Genomic DNA, 22,788 nt, shown 5'->3' with positions numbered 1-22,788 from the left:
CCTGCTGCCTTTGTGGGTTTAGCCTATCTGGCTCTCAGCCTCTCAAATTCTCTTGTAACCCTTCAGCATGTTTTCTCTTTTCCTCTTTTTTTCTTTGACATAATCTCTTGTGTTACCAGCTTTCTCAGTTGCATCTCATTTTTCACATTTCAGCAATGACATGGTACTTATTTTTAGTAAGTTTTTCAACTGCATATATACAATGACTTAAATGCACCTTTTCTATAATGAGCATGTTCTAATATCTGTATTAAAATTGTTTTTAAAATGCATATTTAAAACTTGTTTTGCTGCTTATAGAATATATGAATAGTAAAACCGCAGTTGAATAAGCAGAAGAAGATAGGGAAATATATATAATGATATACAGTGATATTTATGAATGAATAATTCACGGTATTTCATGAAAAAAGCAAATATGCAAATTATTAAGATGTGTGTACACTAAGATGTATTCAAGATGAAGAGAAAAATGTTATTACTTTTTACTTGATAATTACACAAAAATACAGTTTTAGGGTCATTAAAATTAAACTTTTCTTAAAAATTGAATAATTTCATTAGAAGTAGTGAATTTCTAAAAATGTAGCATATGTTTTAGACTAGGTTTTTAAATGAGATTTCAATTTCTTTATTGTGAACAGTGAATAAATCTTGTGAATATATCTTTTACTGTCTTTTAACTCCATGGTTTTGGCCTCAGCAATGACATCTGACATTGGCATGAATTTACTGATTACCTTGTGTGTGATCAGCTACAGTAGATATGCAATTGGATCCTTTGTACCGATGCTGCATTGCCATTTGTTCATTCCCTGCTTGCATGTAAACCGATGCTTTGGTGCTATCCCTTCTCTCACAGGGCAACGTGACCTTTTCCTGCTCAGAACCACAGCTGGTGGCCGCCACATTTCAGAGTTCCAGCAGCAGCTTTCTGTCGCTGCCAGCACCTGCACAGATCCTGGAGGGCTTTTCGGTGCGCCTGCAGTTTCGCACCTGGAACCCTGATGGCCTGCTGCTGTCCAGTCCGCTGATCTCTGGCCAGGAGCCCCGTTACCTGATTTTGCAGATCAGCAGTGGGCGTCTCCATCTCACACACCAGACATCAGCGCTGAAGATGTCAGAAGTGTCAGCCGGTGAGGAGACCCTTGCTGCTCTTCTGCAGCTTGACTTTAAATGCCATTTCTCTCAAATATACAGTTGAAGTAGTTGCATTGGGGGTTCTTGGTGGACTAACCCTGCTGAAAAGGCATTTTAAACCAGCTTAAGTTAGTTTGCTGGTCTTAGTCAGTGTCCAAGACATAGTTAGCCATGGTCTCAAGTCCCTCATAAGCAGCATAGTTCAATGTTTCAGTACACAGAGCCGTAGTTCGCTGACAAGCTACGCAGTATCGCATTCATAATCGAATGTGATTCATCTGCGATAATGGACGTGATATTGCAAAGCTTGTCAGCGAACTACGGCTCTGTGTATTAAATGCCACTCCATCTGAACACACACGATGGAGATTTACTACTAATCACAGAACCGGCTTTACTGATGAGATGCACATCACAGTCACATGTTTTAGTGTTTCCCATAGTTCCGACAAAGTTGTGTGGTTGAACTACATTTCACTACCAGTGGTTAGAGATGTAGCTAAGCAAACTAACATGCAGTGCAATATCTATATTTGTTTTTCCATTCATTCCATGTACAGTGGTGGCCAAAACTATTAGAACACCTGACAGATTTGAAAATATTGATATTTTTTGCCTCCAAAACATGATTTCATTTAATTATGTTCATGAAACATGCAGATGGTTGCTCTGAGCACAGCAAATATCAGATGAAGTGAGTCGTACTGTTTTTATCCACTTTTAACTTTAATATTCAGTATGTCCACATTTTGCAGCAATTACAGCAGCATGTCTCTCTGGCATAATGTCAGTATATTTCCTGAGAAATTCAACACTAATGTTATCCCATGTCTTCTGCAACTCAAGCCAAAGGCTTTCCTTTGAAGGTACAATAGATCTGTCCAGTTTATTTTCCAACTCGCCCCAGATTTGGTCAGTGGGGTTGGACCCAGACTTTGAGGGCCCAGTCCATCATTTTCAATGTTCTGGCAGATTCCTTCTGTCTCAGGTAGTTCTGGCAATAGTTCATTTTATGGGTATCGTAATGGAAAATTCAACAAAAACAACTGAAACTGTTCTAATAATTTTGGGCACCACTGTATAATTTCTCCAACGCTGCTACTATGGTAGTTATGCAAAGAGAAGGCTGGTCAGTTGGTTGGTTTTAGAGGGGTTTTGGCTTCAGAACAAGCAAAAAAAAAAAACAGCCTGGTCAGGTTGGGAGACCAGTTTAAACTAGGTAAGACCAGAAAACCCTTTTTTTTTCCAGTAAGGAGAGTATTAAAATGCTAGTATTTAAATGCTAGCATATACATAACCAGTAAAACCAGTAGTAGTAGTAGTCAACAAACCCAGTCACTTTTGTTTGCTAAATCATGTTATTGATATAGCATAGTCTTTTTTAACATGTGTTCTTTAGCTCAACAATTTAACATGCACCAGGCAAATTGTAAAAGGTATAAAGCTTCAGCAAGTGACACAGAAATGCAGCTGTGATCAAATGGTAGAGCTGTCACTTTTATCCAGGCATGACACACTCTAGCCACTGAAATTACTGCTTTGAAGGAGTCTAATTGGAAATGCTGCTCAGTTTCAGCAATTACGTGCGCATAGCGATCAAGAGTATAAATGTCTCTCTTTTTCAATTCAGCCAGCCTGGCAATGCAAAGACTTCCTATTACTTACACAGCACAGAATTGCATGCTTTTTCTCTGGTCCTCTTCTCACCAATGAGATGCATGAGCAAAACAAAGTCACTACTTACAGCTTATCTCGTCACCCACAAAGGCAATAACGTCATTTTTATTGTTTGTTCAGCGTCCTGGACAATAGATGAAAGGAAACATACATGCTGGTCTAAACAAGCTTAGTGTCTGGGACAGACACTTGTGTGTTTCAGTCTAGTGAGGAAACCTGATGTTTGACAACAATCGACACGCGGTAGGGGGAGGAGGGCACTCTCCATCTGTTGTGCAGGGCCAGTCTGTGTTAGAGCGGCTGTTTTATCCTACCTGAAACCAATTTTTTTGGTCTAACTCATGTCATAGAAGTGTTGGCTGAAATAGAGAGTGTTGTAATTACCGGAATAGAAGAAGTGAAGCGCTTGAGCTCAAACAACAAACAGATGGCTGGCACAGGGGAGACTGTACTGTAGACACACAGTGGCCACACACAGCCTGGGCGCCCTTCACATGTAATGGCCAGGATTAATGAATAGAAGAAGTGAAGCGCGGGGTGGAAGGGGGGCAGTGTTGTTTGCCAAACCTCACCTTCAAAGAGAATTTTCACTTTGGGGACAGGGGTGGAAGGGGGGCAGTTTTTGTTTTTGGCACTTTTGTGTTATCATATTGAATTTTCTGTTTCATCATGGCTTTGTTTTGTGTGAGAGTTGATGCTTCACATATTGATTGTTGTCTTGGATGACTTTACAGTATGTGTGTGGTTTATTTGACATTGTAATATGGTTTATATATGACCATATAATGCCGCATGTTGCACTAAAATGCGTTTAATGTTCATATATGGTCACTGTGTTTATTAAACAGTATATGGCATTTTCGATTGACAGGTCAGAGGGTGAATGATGGTTTGTGGCATTCAGTCAGTCTCAACGCTAGAGGTCTGCAGATCATCATGACCCTGGACAGTGAGCCCGCATCCACCATCCAGCTGAAGAGCTACCTGGAACCAAAAGACAAACACTACTTTGGAGGTAAATTGTGAACAAATATTCTCAGAAAGGACAAAAAAGGTAATTACAGTTACAGTTGGGGTAAAAATCCAAACTTATTCCAAAATTCATATTTTGAATTACCTTTTATTTTTATACTTTCAGTTTTGGTTTTAGGTTTTAGTAATCTTGTTATGAGCTTTTGTCCCTTATATTAGTTTTTGGCAGTTTTTTATATTTCTATTACATTCATTTTATTAAATTATTATTATTATTTTATTTCAGTTTTAATTTTAATATATATATTTGTTTAAACTAGTTTTATTTCAATTAGTTGCCAAGGCAACATTTTGAATTCTCTGATATTTATATTTTATTAATTTTATTTTATTTCACCTTTCTGCCAATTAAAGCACAAAAATGATCATAATTTTCATTTTGGTTAACAATAACAATTAAGTTATTATGTATTAAATTTATGTTATGTATAAAATATTAAATGCAACATATACAAATCTATAATAGCAATATTTCAATGTTTTTTAAATCAAGTATTTTGTTGATGTTGACTGACAGGTCAATGTCAGTCAAGCCATAGAACATGATGATGTGTGGAGGCCTTCAAAGTAAAATTGGAAAAATATAAATCCAATGTGCACCCTTTAGGGGTACATAGTGTGTGTGTGTGTGTGTGTGTTAGTTTCATTTTTGAAGCACTTTTTTTTCTTTTTTTTTAGATTTATTGCTTTTAACATCCATACCTACAGTCAGGTATATTTTCATCAATTCTTTCAGGATGTCCTATATCCCAGAACGACTCCAGCTGCTTGAATCCCACAATGGCCTTTCAAGGCTGCGTCCGGCTCATCCTTGTCAACAATCAACCTGTTGATCTTCTGTCAGTCCAGCAAGGTCATCTAGGAAGCTACAATCAGCTACAGTTTGACTTATGTGGCATTCGTGACAGGTGCGTTTTTCCTCACTGAGTCGAACATATGCCTGATAAATATTTCTGTTGCTGTTTTACATTTGTCTACTACAAAATATCTACTGGTTTTCATTTTATTCATGATACCTTGGAAACTTGAACATGTCAGAGCTGTTCGTTGTCATTAAGGCCCAGGTCGTGCTGGCTGAGCTGGACAATCGGCAGAGCACTAATTAGAACTGGGGGAAGTTCATTTGTACTTTCATTTAGGTTTGCTGCCAGCTAACAAGCTTAGTGCTGCGTTTTGCACTTCTCCTCATTACCGTATACTGGAATCAGAGGCCTCATCGACCCAGAGCTGCATGACCCCTGCTGTCCCCCAGGTCTACAGTGGTCCTGCTTTAAGGAAGAGAGATTTCTACTCTTGTCTTCTTATTTACTTTCTTTTGAGTAAACAAGATAAATGCCAACAGCAATGGGTAATGATATCTTCAGTTATAGATCTGTTGGAGACTAAGAGGATGTACGCTATTGTTCAAAAATTTGGATTTTTGAAAGAAGTCTCTTATGCTCACCAAGTCTGCATTTATTTAATCAAAAAACATTAACATTATAAAATATTCTTACAATTTAAAATACTTTTAAAATAAATTTCCATTATAACACAGTATTTTTAAAATATATTTATAATAAATTATCAGTGTTAATTATCAGTTATTTTTTGGTGGAATTCTTTAAAGAATAGAAAGTTCAAAGTCTTTTGTTACGTGTGTATTTACATTTTTGTATTTTTTAATCAATTTTATGTCCTTGCTGAATAAAGGTATTAAATTCTTTAAAAAAAAAAAAAAGTATACACAAACTTCTGACCTGTAGTGTCAAATAGTATTGTCTACAATATTCAACAGAATTATCCTAAAAGATTCTACGGAAAACATTATTTATTAACTTAAACTTTAGTTATTATTAAAATCAGATTGCTGATGAAAGGAATAGTTCACCTAAAAAATCTAAATGCTCACAACACACAACAGAACTTGTATTGGCCTGAAAGGATAAGAAATTAACTGAATTGCATTCTGGGAAATGAAGAGTTCTTCCACCATGGACACAAAAATGTATTTATTAAATATGATGAAATATATAAATTAAATACAAATTTTCTGTAGGTTATATTTCATTTTATACAGTATATGCATGTCTTTGAATTTCAGTTTCATTTTAATTCTACTTCCTTGCATTCAAATTGCAGTTCTTCATACTGTTTGCTACCTCAGGTCAAATTCAGAAACAAGCCTGAAGCTATCCTTTAATTCAGACATTATTCAGTTCTAACCTGGGAACAATATTCTCACCTTTTAGTATATTTTTGCATTATTCAGAGGCACCATAATTGCTCCACTTTAACTGGTTCACAGTACTGGCTTCTATTCAGTCTGTCAATGTGTTTTTATTTGGCGGCAGGGACATGTCCCACTGGCTTGTCTGTACAGCGGGATTTTATTAATAGTGAACTTGTACGAACATGACAAGACCCCTCCATCAGTGGCAAGTCTAAATCATTCATGAGCAGCTGTCATAGTCTGAGGGCCTCCGCTGTGAGCTATGTGACAGTTTTTGTGAGCCTGCCAGAGGGTGAATGCTCCCGGCTGCTAGACTGAACCTTTCCTCCATCTCTGTCCCCTCTGTATGCAGCCTCAGACTGCGTCTCTGATAATCAAGTGCCAAAATAGCTGACCCCTGCAACGCTTTGCCCTCTTTTGGGTTTTGGATATTGTCAAAGAGAGCTTCTCCATGGAGACAAATTTGTTTTTTTGTCTAGCACTTACATTTTCAAACTTAATGAAGACTCAGTGGAAGAAATCTATTTCTTTATTTTAATGATGTAGTCCTTATTTTGTCTGAAGGTGGTGACATGGGAAACAGTTTCAAGTGAGGTATCTGCAAATGAGCTACATCAGCTTATCAGAACTAGTTTGGCTTTGTCCTAGTGCAACTGCAATGTCCCTAGTTACTAACTAAAGTATCAATGCTATAACTTATAATTCTGTTTCAGTTGTTAATAATATCAAGTATAGTTGTATATATTTATAAAGACATTTAAATAAAGATTCTTTAATGAGTAGAAATTTAAAAGAATAGACAAAAAAAAAAAAAAAATTCAAGGGTATCATCATGTCCGAGCATCTGTTTGAAAACCCCAAAGTAACTTCCTCAATATCGCTGCGTGTCTCCTTGATGATAAGGTTATTCATTTTCATATCACAAGTATGTTATAATTCCCTTAAATTCTGATTTATGTCTCTATATTATCGTTATGGCTTTATATTAATGCTGTTCTAAATTTTTAATGTTACTGAAGTATTAAAGTGACTGTTATGTGATTTAATGGGACTTACATGACCAGTTAAAATCACGAGTGGAGATCGGCTGTCCATCATTCATTGAAAACACACACAGTGCATCCTGTTTTTTCCACGTCACCAACCTTACAACAAATTTTCAGGTCATCGGTTTTTACTTTTGACAATGTCCCCTTACCAGAAACCTCTATCAGTTAAATTTCACAAGGCGGTTTATTGCTGCAGAGCAGTTCTGCACATTGGTTGCCATAATTTTATGGTCCAGCAAAACCTTTTTTCAAGCATGACTAGAAATAGCACAGAGGTAATGAAATCATCACCTGAAACAGTATCCAGCCTGCAGTTGACTCTGCCTGTAGTGGTTAATGGTTGTTTGAATGGCTTTATTGTAACAGTACGTGGAGGCCTCATAAAGTGGGCTCTTCAGGGACCAGGCATGCAAACTGAGCTCTGTGAAATAATATATGCAGGCCTAAAAGCCTGGTAATTGTGAAAGTTAAGCAGACAAATTAATGCGCTATTAATCAACACGTCTCCAGCAAGCATATCAATTTTTGTATGTGTGTGTATTATCGACAGGCAAGACTTCCCTACACTGAAGAAAACAAAGGCTCACCTAGCTCTGTTACAGAGGAAAACAGATGGATGAAATCGGCTGAATCGAGTTCTCAATTCTAAACTTTGTTCATGTACATTCATGTATTCTATAAAGGGTTAAAATGACATTTCATGATATCCAGGACTACACTGAATGCCTCTTTTGCATAAGCTTTTAGCTTTAGTTTATTTTGTTCTTTTTTGTTCTTTTATTTGTAAAAGGTTCCCTTTGTTAGAGATTATGAACCATCATGACTCTGTGCTTTTCATACAAAAGCAAATAAATTCTTGAAAAGGAAATTAATTTTCTGCAGGCAAGCGACAGTCACATCCACCCCATCTCTGATACTCCGCTCACACAAATTCACATATTAATTTTACCCTTTCTAAATTAGATCCAGCTGCATTTGGTATAAAATATTCTGTCAAAAGCCCAACGATTCTCTTGATTTAACAGACTGTTTGATGCCGTCTGATCAGTGAGGCCACATAAAGGTCTATTTCAATGCCGGCAACAGACAACTTAATTGTATGCTGACATACTCATTCAGTCTCAGAAAATTGATTTTGACTTGAGATGGACATGTAGTCGGTTCTCTTTCGTCTGAGGTTTTCATTCAAAATGAGCCTGTTAAAAATAAATGCTGACTGCTTATATTCTGTTTCAAAGCACACTGTAATCCTTTGTCACACTTGGTTTGTTCTCATTTTTTACTGTATACTTGAACTAAATGTTTACCTATCTCTTTTTATATGACAGGTGTCTGTATAATTTCTGTGAGCATGGCAGCCGGTGTTCCCAGACGTGGTCATCTTTCTCCTGTGATTGCACTGGTACAGGATACAGTGGAGCTACGTGCCATAACTGTAGGTCTGCACAATGGATTCCTACATTTCAAACACACTTACTGTTCATTTATTATGTGTTGTTCACTGTCAAAATTCCCTTAGGGTTATTTGAATTTGAAAAGCTTTGAAAACATGCACACAGTACAAAAACTAACATGACATACATTGCATGCATTATCAAATACTCAATCAAATTTTTAGGAAGCTTTGATCCTTTTTTTTACAGATCTGTGTTTTTTGCTCAAAGTCTGTTTTTAACAGGAATCATCTTTACATAATTTTTGCTAAAAGTACAGACATCTAGACAGCACTGTTACTGTAAACAGAAGATCCAAACAATGTCCTTGATCTTGTTTGTGAAATGTTTCAGGTGCTTTGATGAAATTTTGTATTCTCTGTTTGAATTCTTAGCCCTATATGAAGCTTCATGTGAACACTACAGGCTTGCTGGAAGCACTTCTGGATATTTCTCGATAGATCTTGATGGAAGTGGCCCTCTTGATCCTATTCAGGTCTACTGTAATATTACAGGTCGGTTATTTTATTCCACCCCCAGCTCAAATGTTAGCTTTCATCAAATTGTTAGATCTTTCATATGTGTTTTACGCAGTTTAAAAGTCATTTATTTACAGGGTCTGAAATTAGCATTATAGATTTATAGATTATACCCTCCAACCATGAGCCTCCAACATTAACAAAACAAACTGTAAAGAGGATCACACACTGGACGAGAATTGGTATGTCTTTAAAATACAAATGCGTTGTATTCTATGAATGTACGCATGCAACTACTGTATGACTCCAGAGCTTGTTAAAAATCCTGCCATGCCATTCACATAGTTTTAAAATAAATTACTTTGACAACAATTGTGGACAAATATTTGTAGGTACTAACTTCACCCTACGCTGGAAGATTGTGTATTGTTCATTTTCAGTATTGTGGGTTGAATAAAGCGTATGTTTCATATAATATTATATAGATCACCTTTTCTCTTTCCATTTTTGTTTTCAAACTCAGTGATGCCACTTTATTCGTTTTTGAAGTGATTTTTTGCCTGTATACTAGTGATTAGATTCACTTCTTGACTGCTAACTTGAACTTGAGAACGCAAGTACAGAATGATTTGTCCTGTGTCCGAACTGAATGTGTGTCAGTGGAGGAATGCTGAATTCAGTAACCCATTATGAACTGACAGTGTGTCTGCTAACCTTCAATGTGTTTGCCATTAAACATTCATTTTTGGAGTGAGTTATGGTTGGGAATTACAACAAACATGGCTTTATAAGAGAAGTCACCAATAAATGTTTTTGTTTCTATTTTATTTTATTTTATTTACAAAGAATGATTGACTGAAAGTCATTTAATGATTCAGAATCAGATTCAATAATTAATATATTTAAATCTAAAGAGTGATTTTGAATAAGCAGTGTATCTTTTTAACTTCTGAGATTTTTGTTTTTGGGTTGTAGAAGTTCTGAATGGCCAGTAACTTAATTTGTTTAAAAAAAATAATAATTTTTTAAACCTGATTATAAAATAAATACCTTTGCAATTCAGTTGTGAAACTATATGCTTTGAGCTGTGGTAGATGCTTGAATAGACATTATAGACAGTCACTTTGGGTGGCAGCATTCTCTGGGGCAGCCCAGGGCACAGCGCTGTCATCTCTTTGTCTTGCTCACTAAAAATGAATGTCTTGGTATGCAACTTCCTGTGTTTTATTTTACTTCATCTGTCTATCCATGTGTCTCATTACCTGTTAGAATCCAAATTTTATTTTATTCTTATTCTTATTCCTTAATTTATGATACTTGGAAATGTTACCTGCATTTGCATACTGCATTTGTTGGAAAGACATTATATATCCCATTTTATTAATGGTATAAAGACACTCTTTTTTTTTTTTTTTTTTGTACCTTTTACATGTCCTGGAATGTTGGAATAATGCAGAGCATTAAATGTTTCAGGGAGCAAAGTGTGGACAGTGGTTCGTCACAACAGCTCGAATGCAGTTAGAGTACGAGGCTCTACACTGCAGAAGCCATATGTGGGATGGTTTAATTATAGTGCCTCATTTGAACAGCTGAAGGCCCTGGTATCTCTGTCAGAACACTGTGAGCAGAGAATCGCCTACCACTGCAGAAGGTCACGGCTGTTTAACCCCTGGGGTAAGTACTGGCCTTAGTCTCTCAGTGATTAGGTATGGATCAATGCTGAAAGATCAATCCATGCTAGATTTACGAGACTGATTTTGTCAGGTACTAAATAATAGCCAAAATGTTTATTTTCTCTTTTTATTTCTTCTGAATTATGATGAATTATGAAATATATGAAATCAGAGTATATCACACACTTTTGAAGAGAATTTTACATTTTGGTCTGTAAAAGCATCATGACAATAAATATAGACAGACACTTTTTATGAAGTGCGTTACTATAAAATTTTACAATGCAAAAATATTCGCTACATTAGCATCTCACCATATGTATGTGATAAAGGTCATAATGGTCATCCAGTGTCTGCAAGAAGGTAGATAGAGAGATTTTGAAAAGCTGTTATTTCAGTTTTGGCAGCTCTTGGAGGGAGTCATGTGCAGTTTTCCTCAGTTTATGAAAAATTGATGTAGCTCTGTTCTCCTGAGGCAGATATCATGTCACTGCAGACTATAAACAAGATTATTATTCCCTACCTATTGTATCATAAAAATGTGGGTGGGGGGTTCTGTTTTTTTTTTCTGTTCTGGTTGGGTTGGCTTCAAAGCATAATTATTTTTATTGCTTTTTGAAACACTGGTTTCTCTCCGTCCCTCTTGCTATTAAAATGTGTTATCTTAGTTATAAGTCAGGTAATATAGGCAAATGTCTTGGTCACTTATTCACAATTTAATTCAAACAAGTCATGCAATTATATGAATTGAACATGCCATGTAAATATTTTTCTCACCAAATCCAAACAATATTGATTTTAAGTCTTCTTCTTCTTCTTCTACTTCTTCTTCTTCTTATTATTATTATTATTATTATCATTGTTATTATTATTACGGCAGTAGTAAAAAAGAAAAAAAAGCGAAAAGAAATATTAGATGTTAAAGACTTAAAAATCCCATTTTTGTTTGTTTCCATCATAGTTGTTTAACACAGATCAGTTTGCATTAAATTATTTTGAGGCTGTTGTCTAGTTTATCAAAGTGCTTTCCTTTCAATTTAGAGGTGAGAGTGAACAAATATTATGGCATCACAAAGTGTAATGTCTCTCACTCACAGCCAGAAGGCAGGTCTTTATAAACAATATAAATGATTTGATCAAATGCTGAAATTAACAAAAGAAATGCCAAATGTAGTTTTAATTTAAGTTGTAAACTTGTAATTAATCAGCTAGCAGATTATTTTTTCTTTTTTTTCTCTCAGTCTGGCAGTCATCCCAGTCTAAATCCATAATTACTGCCCAGATTAAATTCCACTTGGCATTAATATGCATTGCAGATTTATTGGAAGTCATTATTAACACACCTTATCAAAGTGTTTTGATTTAGTGTGCTAAATTAAGCTGTCAGTTTTTTGATGTTATGGTTTTTTTTTGGTGTTCTATAATGATGAATTTTTTTCTTTTTCACAAATATAAAGTGTATTATTTTTCAGTTTTTGTCTGTGTTATCTGTTATAGTGTTTTTAGTGTTAGAGAAGTGAAATGGATATTTCTTCTGTTATATATTTCCATCTATATGAGTCAGTGTGTTTCTCTCCTTACACTTAATGAATGTGTGTCCATTTGAAATTACTGAAATTTTTTACACATTTCCCATGTCAATAAAATTTAGAACATAATTAAGTATTGATGATGTAAATAGAAAAAAAAAGTAACTGGTGTATGTACTATTTCAGTTTTTCTACTTCAAAATGTCATGTTCAATTCAGTGTTACTTTTTAGTGTTTCTATAACTGTAATTTAGTTGTGAAATTCACTAGCAATTTCTGAGTGAAAACTGTATCTATTTTTCCACTGTAACAGTAAATAAAAAAGCTCTATAATGTCGATGTGTGAATTTTATCATTATTAGTCAATTGCAAATAAAATTATGACCCCACATTATTTAACACTCTAAATTTTTTTTTTTTTTTTTTTTAATATTTGTGTCTATTACTGACAATAGCCATCTATATTTTGGTATCTACTGTAAAGGATTGATTTGTAAAAGTCTTAAATGGAATCAATGTGTGCTTTGTGCATTAAAATTAATAAGTCTGGTGTTGCAGACGGCACCCCTTTATCCTGGTGGGTGGACCGCAGAGGAGAGAAGAGGACCTACTGGGGAGGAATTCAGCCAGGGGTGCAGCAGTGCTCCTGCGGTCTGGAAGAGAACTGTGCTGACATGAACTACTTCTGTAACTGTGATGCAGACAGAGTGTCATGGTAACAAGGCCAATGCACCTCATGACATCTATTAGATCACTGAGTTGGACCTTACTTTTTCTAACACTGGCTCTAATTCACTGATAATTGCACACAAGTTGCGCAATTATGTGCGCAGACAAGGCTCAAAACCAAATGAAACACAGTAAACACCTTTTATAAAGCCTAGACTATTTTTTATGTATAATTTATACCTGATCCATAACAGCTGATAAAGCACATCATTTTTCATTGCACTACATAATTTTTATTAAGACTTATTGTAGGGTCACTACAGTCAGTAAAGTGCATTTATAATTTACAATATATAATATGTATTTAAAATTGTATCTGTATTGTATATAAAAGTGTATCTATAGTGTGTGTGTGTGTGTGTGTGTGTGTGTGTGTGTGTGTGTTATATATATATATATATACAGGTGCATCTCAGTAAATTAGAGTGTCGTGGAAAAGTTCATTTATTTCAGTAATTCAACTCAAATTGCGAAACTCGTGTATTAAGTAAATTCAGTGCACACAGACTGAAGTAGTTTAAGTCTTTGGTTCTTTTAATTGTGATGATTTTGGATCACATTTAACAAAAACCCACCTATTCACTCATCTCAACAAATTAGAATACTTCATAAGACCAATAAAAAAATAATAACAATAATAAAAAAAAAACATTTTTAGTGAATTTTTGGCCGTCTGGAAAGTATGTTCATTTACTGTACATGTACTCAATACGTGGTAGGTGCTCCTTTTGCTTTAATTACTGCATCAATTCAGCGTGGCATGGAGGTGATCAGTTTGTGGCACTGCTGAGGTGGTATGGAAGCCCAGGTTTCTTTGACAGTGGCCTTCAGCTCATCTGCATTTTTTTGTGGGCTCCTTTTGCTTTAAGTCCTGCCTCAACCCCATAGATTCTCTATGAGGTTCAGGTCTGGTGAGTTTGCTGGCCAGTCAAGCACACCAACACCAGGGTCATTTGACCAGGTTTTAGTGCTTTTGGCAGTGTGGGCTGGTGCCAAATCCTGCTGGAAATTGAAATCAGCATCTTCAAAAAGCTGGTCACTAGAAGGAAGCATGAAGTGCTCCAAACTTTCTTGGTAAACGGGTGAAGTGACATTGGTTTTTTAAAAAACACAATGGACTAACACCAGCAGATGACATTGCACCCCAAATCATCACAGACTGTGAAAACTTAACACTGGACTTCAAGCAACTTGGGCTATGAGCTTCTCCAACCTTCCTCCAGACTCTAAGTCCTTTGTTTCCAAATGAAATACAAAACTTGCTCTCATCTGAAAAGAGGACTTTGGACAACTGGGCAACAATCCAGTTCTTCTTCTCCTTAGCCCAGGTAAGACGTTGTCTGTGGTTCAGGAGTGGCTTAACAAGAGGAATGCGACAACTGTAGCCAAATTCCTTGACACGTCTGTGTGTGGTGGCTCTTGATGCCTTGACCCCAGCCTCAGTCCATTCCTTGGTAAGTTCACTCAAATTCTTGCATCGATTTTGCTTGACAATCCTCATAAGGCTGCGGTTCTCTCGGTTGGTTTGGTTGTGCAACTTTTTCTTCCACACTTTTTCCTTCCACTCAACTTTCTGTTAACATGCTTGGATACAGCACTCTGTGAACAGCCAGCTTCTTTGGCAATTAATTTTTGTGGCTTACCCTCCTTGTGAAGGCTGTCAATTATTGTCTTCTGGACAACTGTCAGATCAGCAGTCTTCCCCATGATTGTGTAGCCTAGTGAACCAAACTGAGAGACCATTTTGAAGGCTCAGGAAACCTTTGCAGGTGTTTTGAATTGATGAGGTGATTGGCATGTCACCATATTCTAATTTGTTGAGATTTTTGTTAAATGTGGTATTGGGGTATGGGGTATTTTCAAGAGGAAAATGAGTATTGTCAAGAGGAAAATGAGAAACAAGAGACCAAAAATGCAGATGAACTGAAGGCCACTGTCAAAGAAACCTGGGCTTCCATAACACCTCAGCAGTGCCCCAAACTGATCACCTCCATGCCACACCAAATTAAGGCAGTAATTAAAGCAAAAGGAGCACCTACCAAGTATTGAGTACATATACAGTAAATGAACATACTTTCCAGAAGGCCAACAATTCACTAAAAAGTTTTTTTTTTTTTTTTTTTTTTTTTTTTTTTAATTGGTCTTCCGAAGTATTCTAATTTGTTGAGATGAATTGGTGGGTTGTTGTTAAATGTGAGCCAAAATCATCACAATTATAAGAACCAAAGACTTAAACTACTTCAGTCTGTGTGGACTGAATTTATTTAATACACAAGTTTCACAATTTGAGTTGGTTTACTGAAATAAATGAATTTTCCACAATATTCTAATTTATTGAGATGTACCTGTGTGTGTGTGTGTATATATATATATATATACTGTTATACTATGTATATACTGTATAAATAAATGTTTGGGGTCAGGAAATGTTTTTGTTTTTGAAGAAATTAAAAAAAGCCTTTTATGTTTACCAAAGCTACATTTATTTTATTAAAATACCTTTAAATATCTTTTAAAATATAATTTTATTCCTGTGATAGCAAAGCTGAATCTGCAATTATTACTCCAGTCTTCAGTGTCACATGATCCTTTGTTAATCATATGCTGATTTGGTGATCAAGAAACATTTCTTATTATCAGTGTCGAATAGAATTTTTAAAAAAGAGCACCATTATTTGAAAGATTTTTTATTAAAAAAAAAAAGAACGTAAACCTTTACTGACACGTTTGATCAATTTAATGCATCCTTGCTCAATAAAAGTAGTAAATTCTTTCAATGAATACAAAATAAAATATTACAGATTCCAAATTTTGGAATGGTAGTGTATATCTAATATATCCATTTTTTGTTAAAAATAATTATGTGTCTTGTTTCCGTATACATCTGTTGTTCACAGGGAGAATGACACTGGCATCCTCTCATATAAGGAGCACTTGCCAGTGCGGGAGATTGTGATTGGCGATACTTACAGACTGGGCTCTGAAGCTATGTATGTTGTGGGACCCCTGCAGTGCTCTGGTGACAGTACGTGAACTGATCTTTTCAGCTGTTGTCATACATGATGGACGGATTTGGTATGTCCACCAAAGCATTTGTCCATGTGGCTAGCGTATTTTTTCAGTTGTTCTAAATGGAGGCACACCATTTTTTAAAACAGCAGGAGCATGCTGAGCGTCTTTTTCGGGCTGAGCATTTATTCGGGCATTTTTTTCTCGGCGTCGAGAGTTGAAGAATGTTCAACTTTGTGTAAAAAGCTGTGCTCATTATTGTCACTTTCTAGTCAGCTAACCAATCACAGTGGAGGAGGGGCGGCCACCTTGCTTGTACAATGACTGAACGCTAGTTAAGTATTTAACTGTGGTTCTGTGAATTCCAGATGACCGCCAGAGGTGGTGCTTAACCACTAGTGGATTAATCGCAGCGCCAGCTCGGTAGGTCGAGATATTATACCAATAAAGTCTTATGGTTTTGTAGGCTGAGCCTCAAGTATAATAGACACACTAGCTCAGCCTTCGGTCTTGATACGCCTTTCTTGTGCATTCGGAGTGACAAATAACTCTGGCGGTCATCCGGAATTCACAGAACCACAGTTGCATATGTAACAAGCATTCTGTTTCATTCATCCTGACTGCCAAAGGCAGTGCTTAAGCACTAGTGGATGACTCCTACCAACATAGTCATGAGGAAGGTCAAAAAAGTTCAAGGTTGCTCCTGAAGAATTGCAGAACTGACAGCATAAGGGGCAGCAACGTTGAGCTTGTAGAAGCGGGCAAAAGTACATGGGGAACCCCAAGTAGCAGCAGCACAAATATCTGCCATAGAGACTCCTCTGAAAGAAGCCCAAGATGTAGACACAGCCCTAGTGGGATGACAAGAGATACCCTCTGGCAAAGGTTTTTGGGCCTTCTTGTATGCCAAAGAGATAACCTCAACAATCCAATTTGACAATCTCTGCTTTGAAACAGCGGTCCCTTTCCTTGAACCACCATAACAAACAAAAAGCTGATCTGTGCTCCTAACATGGACTGTAGCAGTCACATATCCCTTTCAGGGCTCGCACAGGACACAAGGGGTGATCCCCCTAAATGATCTGACTGTTGTGCTGACTGAAAAGCCGCTAAACTGATTGACTGATTTATAAACTGTGGAAGCAGAACTTTAGGTAGAAAAGAAGGATTTGTTCTGAGCAAAACACCAGAATCATCCGGCAACCAACGCATACATAACTCACTTAAGGACAATGCATGTAACTCACTTACTGTACATGGTTAGCAGATGCAATTGCCAACATAAAAAGCTTTAAAGATATCCATTTTTGGTTAGCTTTCTGCAAAGGCTCAAATGGTGGCAGACAGACAAAATCATGAACAAGTTGCAAATCCATTCGAGAAAAATGGGGGTTATGAGCTGGTCTCAGCCATCTTGCACCCTTCAAAAAACTGCACACAAGATTATGAGAACCAAGAGAAGAACCATTAACCTGAACATGATGTACAGAAATGGCCGCAACATATACTTTCAGTGTGGAGGCTACTTTGCCTGAATCCAAAAGATGCTGTAAAAAACTGAGAACTCCAAGAACTTCACAGTGTACAGGATCTAACCCACGCTCCTCGCACCACAACGAGAAAATCCTCCAACGAGCTGAATAGAGCTGATGTGTGGATGCAGCTCTAGCCCTAATTATGGTACGAACAATGGTGGGCTCACAATCTGTTAAGAGACCGTCGGCCCCGGAGGCCAAACCCAAAGCTGCAGATGGGCCGGATCCGGATGCCAGATAGCGCCATTCATCTCTGACACCAGATCCTTACGAAATGGAAGCTGCCATGGCCTGCCCACCAACAGAGACAGAAGCATGGGGAACCAAGGCCTGGCTGCCCATCAGGGTGCTACCAGCAACACTCTGTGGTTGCACAGAGATATCATGTGTAATCATGTCTCCCACAGAAGTGGAAGAGGAAGAAAGGCACAAAGCAGACAGTTTGGCCACTCGTGATACAGAGCATCTGGCCCCAACGGGCTGGATGTCTCTGTTCTTGCAAGCCATGAGTGACAGTGAATGTTCCCCTCTGTTGCAAAAAGATCGACTTCTGCTTTGCCAAACTGTTCTCATATCCTCTGCACCACATCCTGGTGAAGCCTCCATTCCCCTGGGTGCAGAAGAGCATCTGCTATCTGATTTCTCGATCCTGGGAGGTGAACTGCCCTTAATGATGATAGTCGAGGAAGAGACCAAGTGAGTACCTTGTGGGTAAGATGCAGAGACTTGAGGGACTTTATTCCACCTTGATGGTTCAGATGAAAAACTGCCGAGGTGTTTTCAGAACGAATGAGGACACGATGGCCTGACAGAACTGGCAAGAAATGCTTCAGGGCTAGGAAAACTGTACGCAATTCCAGGAAATCGATGTGGTCCCTGGACCGAGCTGGAGACCACCGGCCACAAACGCCCCTGTGATTCCATGATGCCACCCACCTGAAGAGGGAAGCATAGGTCGAGACGACCTATCAGGAACACCTGATATCAGAAACTCCCGGATATTCCACAGTATCAATGCCTGGACACAACTGTGCAAGACAACAATCAGGCATTGAAGATGTTTTACAGGGCTCAACCACAAACTGTTGTTCCACCGCTGCAGAGGCCTGAGGTGGAGCAAGTCGAGTGGAATCACTGAATTGGCAGCGGTCAGCATCCCCAAGAGTTATAACAATGTTTTGTACTGCAAGCTTGCACCCAGGTAGAAACGGGCAAGGAGCTGCAGAATACTGCCCACTCGAGCATGTGAGAGGGTGTAATTCAGTGTATATACAGTGTAATTCCAATGTAAGTTATTGTTTGCACTGGATTCAGACAACCCTTTGCCTCATTGACTGCAAGACCCTAAACTTCTGCAAGATTTCTGCACATGTTCCAAAAGCAGCCTGGTGTTGCTAGCAGCTTGTTGTTTTGTGGATGAACACAGCAGCCAGTCGTCTAGGTAAGGCAGGATTCGCATTCCTCTGGACCACAGAGGTTGTAGAACTGCAGTCATCCGAAAGGGAAGAGTTTTCAGGAACAGGTTTAGATGTCTCAAGTCTAGAACTGGATGAAAACCACCTTCCTTCTTTGCAACCAGGAAGTAAGTTAAATAAAAAATGTCCCTTTGAAAGTGGGGATGAACTTTCTATGGCTCCCTTCTCTAGCACCAAACAAATGAAAGTGAAAGTGAAAAGTGAAAGTGAAAGTCGTGACATTTGCCAAGTATGGTAACCCATACTCGGAATTGGTGCTCTGCATTTAACCCATCCAAGTGCACACACACAGCAGTGAGAAGTGAACACACCGTGAACACACACCCGGAGCAGTGGGCAGCTGTTGTCATACATGATGGACAGATTTGGTGTGTCCACCAAAGCATTTGTCCATGTGGCTAGTGTATTTTTTCAGTTGTTCTAAATGGGAGCACACCATTTTTTAAAACAGCAGGAGCATGCTGAGCATCTTTTTCGGGCTTTTTTTTTGCTGGACAATATATTTTGTTTTTGAGCAACATACAGAATATTAGAAACAGCAGAATTAGTTTTTTTTTTTGTTGTTGTTGTTTCCTAAAAAGAAAAAAATAAAGACTGACATCTTTATTTAACCTAAATCTGTAATTACACTTATTTAATTTTAGTTAATTCATTTACATATAATTTATATAATTTCATATCATTTAGTTATATAATAATAATCATACACATAGTTGGATTTAATAATAACCCAATTTGAAGCAAAAACAGAATGTTCTGACAAGCTTTGTGAAATTATACTACATGCCTGAATGAAACAAACAGCAGAAGCTCTGAATGAGATGCATATTCACTCTCTGACAGCAAGAGGCGCCTCTGGAACTCCAGATACAGACCAGATACAGCGTTTCCTTGGATACCACTGTAAACAAAGCTGAACTATACAGAGACAAGATGAAAAGAAAATACCACGTAAACTTTTCAGAAGACAGTCAGCTCCCCTCAGAAAAACCCCCAAATCAATATTGAGGATTTTCTTCCAATTGTTTGTGCATCATTAACAGTGAGTGATCTGCCTGCTACAGTATTTTTCTCTGTGCGTCCATCATCAGCGTCTCTGGCCTGTGTTAACGGGCGTTAACAGACTTCATATTTTCACATAAACAACATTTTGGAAAATGATTGCATTGCAACGCATTTTGTGCAAGTCCAGAACAGAGAGTTTCAATAAGGCAAAAAATGGCCGGTTGCCGATCGCGTGAAGACCAAAGTATACTTTGGCCATCTGCGCACCATCGGCATTACATTATTTTCATCATCAAGAGGGCTCACGGACAGCTGCGGTTGAGTATACTTTTGAAAGCTGTGCGCAAGATGGAAAGGAACGCTGAATGTGAAGCGTACCTGGGCCTTAAGTTCGGCCATCCTACACACATGACTGACCGCTCACCCGCACCAACAGGAGGAGGAGGGGTCAGTGTTACTCTCTACACTGCACTCAGCCTGAGGGATTCCTACTCTTTCAGTCTTTGAGGAGACATGGAAAACAGCACATACCATAGGAACAGTATTATGGAAAATATTAGTGGTTTTAAAATCGTGACATTTTCAAATCTCGGTATACTTTGATACCGGTAATCAGCCCACGCCTAAGAGTGCGCTGTAACAGCTTGCGAGGACGATAATTCGCTGCTCTTCTAAGCTGCACTTGACAGCGAGAAAATCAATTGAAAACCGACCTATCACAGACAAACGAGAAAGCGAAAGAGACCAATGGCTGAGCTAGTGTGTCTACTATACACAAATCCGGCGAAACACGGAAGTAAAGCAGCGCCGCCATTACTGCGTGCCTTGCTGCTAAGGAAGTAGCAGAAGTAGCGTGTTGGTCCCGTAGGCGGCTGTAGCAGATGTTAGCTATAAGTTATCTTTATTTAGTTTTTTTAGTACGTATGCTGTCCAGTAATGCCGGAAAGAGCGTGTTGTGTGGTTGGCTGTTTTAACAACAGCACAAAACTATAGGCCTGGAATAAAACCGTTTGTGAAATTCACGAACCTTTGTTACACATTGACTGCCCATGTTTACGGCCATACGGATTACACAGAGTTCCTGGTCGAGCGGAGGACCAAGATGTATTTATTGTTTGAATTTTGTAATAAAATTTACAGAATCTGAGAGCTGAGATTTTTTTTCTGTCATAAGTAATTCAGTTTTATTGTCATCAATTAATACACTTCTTAATTACATTACATTACATATTTTTACATTATTACATTATGTTGTCAATAAATTACCTTTATCAGTAAGTTTTGGCCACTGCCTGACATCATCTACCCAATGTTCCCTTTCACCAAACATTTTCTTTAATGAGCAGGATCCGCTTTCATTAAAATGTCATTAGAGGGCACCGGCAAGTGTCACACCGTCACACTTCACAGGCACGCAGTAATGGCGGCAGGCAAGATGGCGGCGCCCTTAGAGTTCGCGGCGGATTTGTGTATACTCGAGGCTCAGCATAAGTCAGCACGTGACTTTTTTGGGATATTATCTTGACCTATCGCGATGGCGCTACGCTGGTAGAGTTGTTCTTATGGTGCTTATGTGGTGGTTATGGGGGTTGGGTGGAGAAGTTAATATTGCTTGTCTCCAAGTATTTATGTCCTTTACAGATATTGCCGGACTACCATAATATTGTTCTAAAAAATAATGCTTGGAGAAGATTCTCTTTGCGTTTGCCATTAATTCAGCAGATATTCCATATCATAGCAACCACAGCGTCTCAATGGAAAAAAATGCTGTGCTCTCAACCATTCACAGCTGGTCATTTTCAGCAGAGCGCCTGGCATTTTCAGCTGGCAAAAAATGCTTTGGTGGACACGCAGCCTAGAAAGAAGAAAACAAGCAGACAGATAGCAGATAATTCAGTGCATAAAAAGAATATGTAATCTGTCAAATATATGACATTTGTCTCTCTTTCTCTCTGTTAGAGTTCCTGTGGAATGCTGTATCCTTTTACCAAGCGGCTTCATATCTGCAGTTCCCTGCTCTCCAGGTGGAGCTTTCCCTCCATGTCTCCTTCTACTTCAAGACTGCTTCCCCCTCCGGAGTCTTTGTGGAAAACATGGGCATTGAAGACTTTATCCGAGTTGAGCTGAGCTGTGAGTCCCGGCACATCTATAAGAAAGTGTCAATGTTAGATTTCTAATTGAAGAGTATAACATATAATGTTAATAGAAGAAATCAAGATTAAACTTACAAAAACTATAAATTTCTTAACAATTAGTTTATGCAATAGGTATAATGATTTAACAATAATAAAAAAAATGTTTTTAGCATGCATTTAGTATAATTTATCATTTAGATTTTTCAATATACCTGTACTATTGTTCATTGTTCATGTTTGTTCGTAATACATAAAATAATTGTTCTTTTATACAACTTTATACAACAATTTTAAAAATGTTTTTGAAAGAAGTCTCTTATGCCCACCAAGACTGAATTTATTTAATCAAAAAGACATTTGGAAATAACTGTTTTTATCTTAATATACTTTAAAATTTAATTTATTCCTGTGAAGGCAAAACTGAATTTTCTGCAGTCATTACTCCGGTGTCAATTATTATTCTTCAGAAATCTTTCTGGTATGCTGACTTGCTGCTCCAGAAACATTTATTATTAAAAAGAGTTGCTTAATATCTTTGTGGAAACCATGTGCAGTACTTGTTCCGGGACCCATGGCGGATCAGGCAGTTCAGGGCACCATGGCGGAGCAGGCAGACTAGGAAGCCATGGCAGAGCAGGGAGCTCAGGGGGTCATGGCGGAGCAGGCAGCTCAGGGG

At 37.8% G+C, this 22,788-nt stretch overlaps 1 protein-coding gene across 1 annotated transcript in view; it reads left to right on the top strand.

Moving 5' to 3' along the window:
- Nucleotides 1-22,788, top strand: part of LOC109082074 (contactin-associated protein-like 5) — a 41,795-nt gene that overhangs the window by 7,273 nt on the left and 11,734 nt on the right. The window contains exons 5-13 of the mRNA XM_042731269.1: nt 863-1,136; nt 3,689-3,832; nt 4,586-4,757; nt 8,439-8,545; nt 8,939-9,058; nt 10,496-10,696; nt 12,783-12,939; nt 15,851-15,978; nt 21,937-22,107. Coding sequence (XP_042587203.1) covers nt 863-1,136; nt 3,689-3,832; nt 4,586-4,757; nt 8,439-8,545; nt 8,939-9,058; nt 10,496-10,696; nt 12,783-12,939; nt 15,851-15,978; nt 21,937-22,107 — 1,474 coding nt within the window. The remainder of the gene's footprint in view (nt 1-862; nt 1,137-3,688; nt 3,833-4,585; nt 4,758-8,438; nt 8,546-8,938; nt 9,059-10,495; nt 10,697-12,782; nt 12,940-15,850; nt 15,979-21,936; nt 22,108-22,788) is intronic.

This window comes from Cyprinus carpio, chromosome B9 (assembly GCF_018340385.1).
Source record: "Cyprinus carpio isolate SPL01 chromosome B9, ASM1834038v1, whole genome shotgun sequence".
NCBI lineage: Eukaryota > Metazoa > Chordata > Actinopteri > Cypriniformes > Cyprinidae > Cyprinus > Cyprinus carpio.
This window is presented reverse-complemented; position numbering and strand designations above follow the sequence as displayed.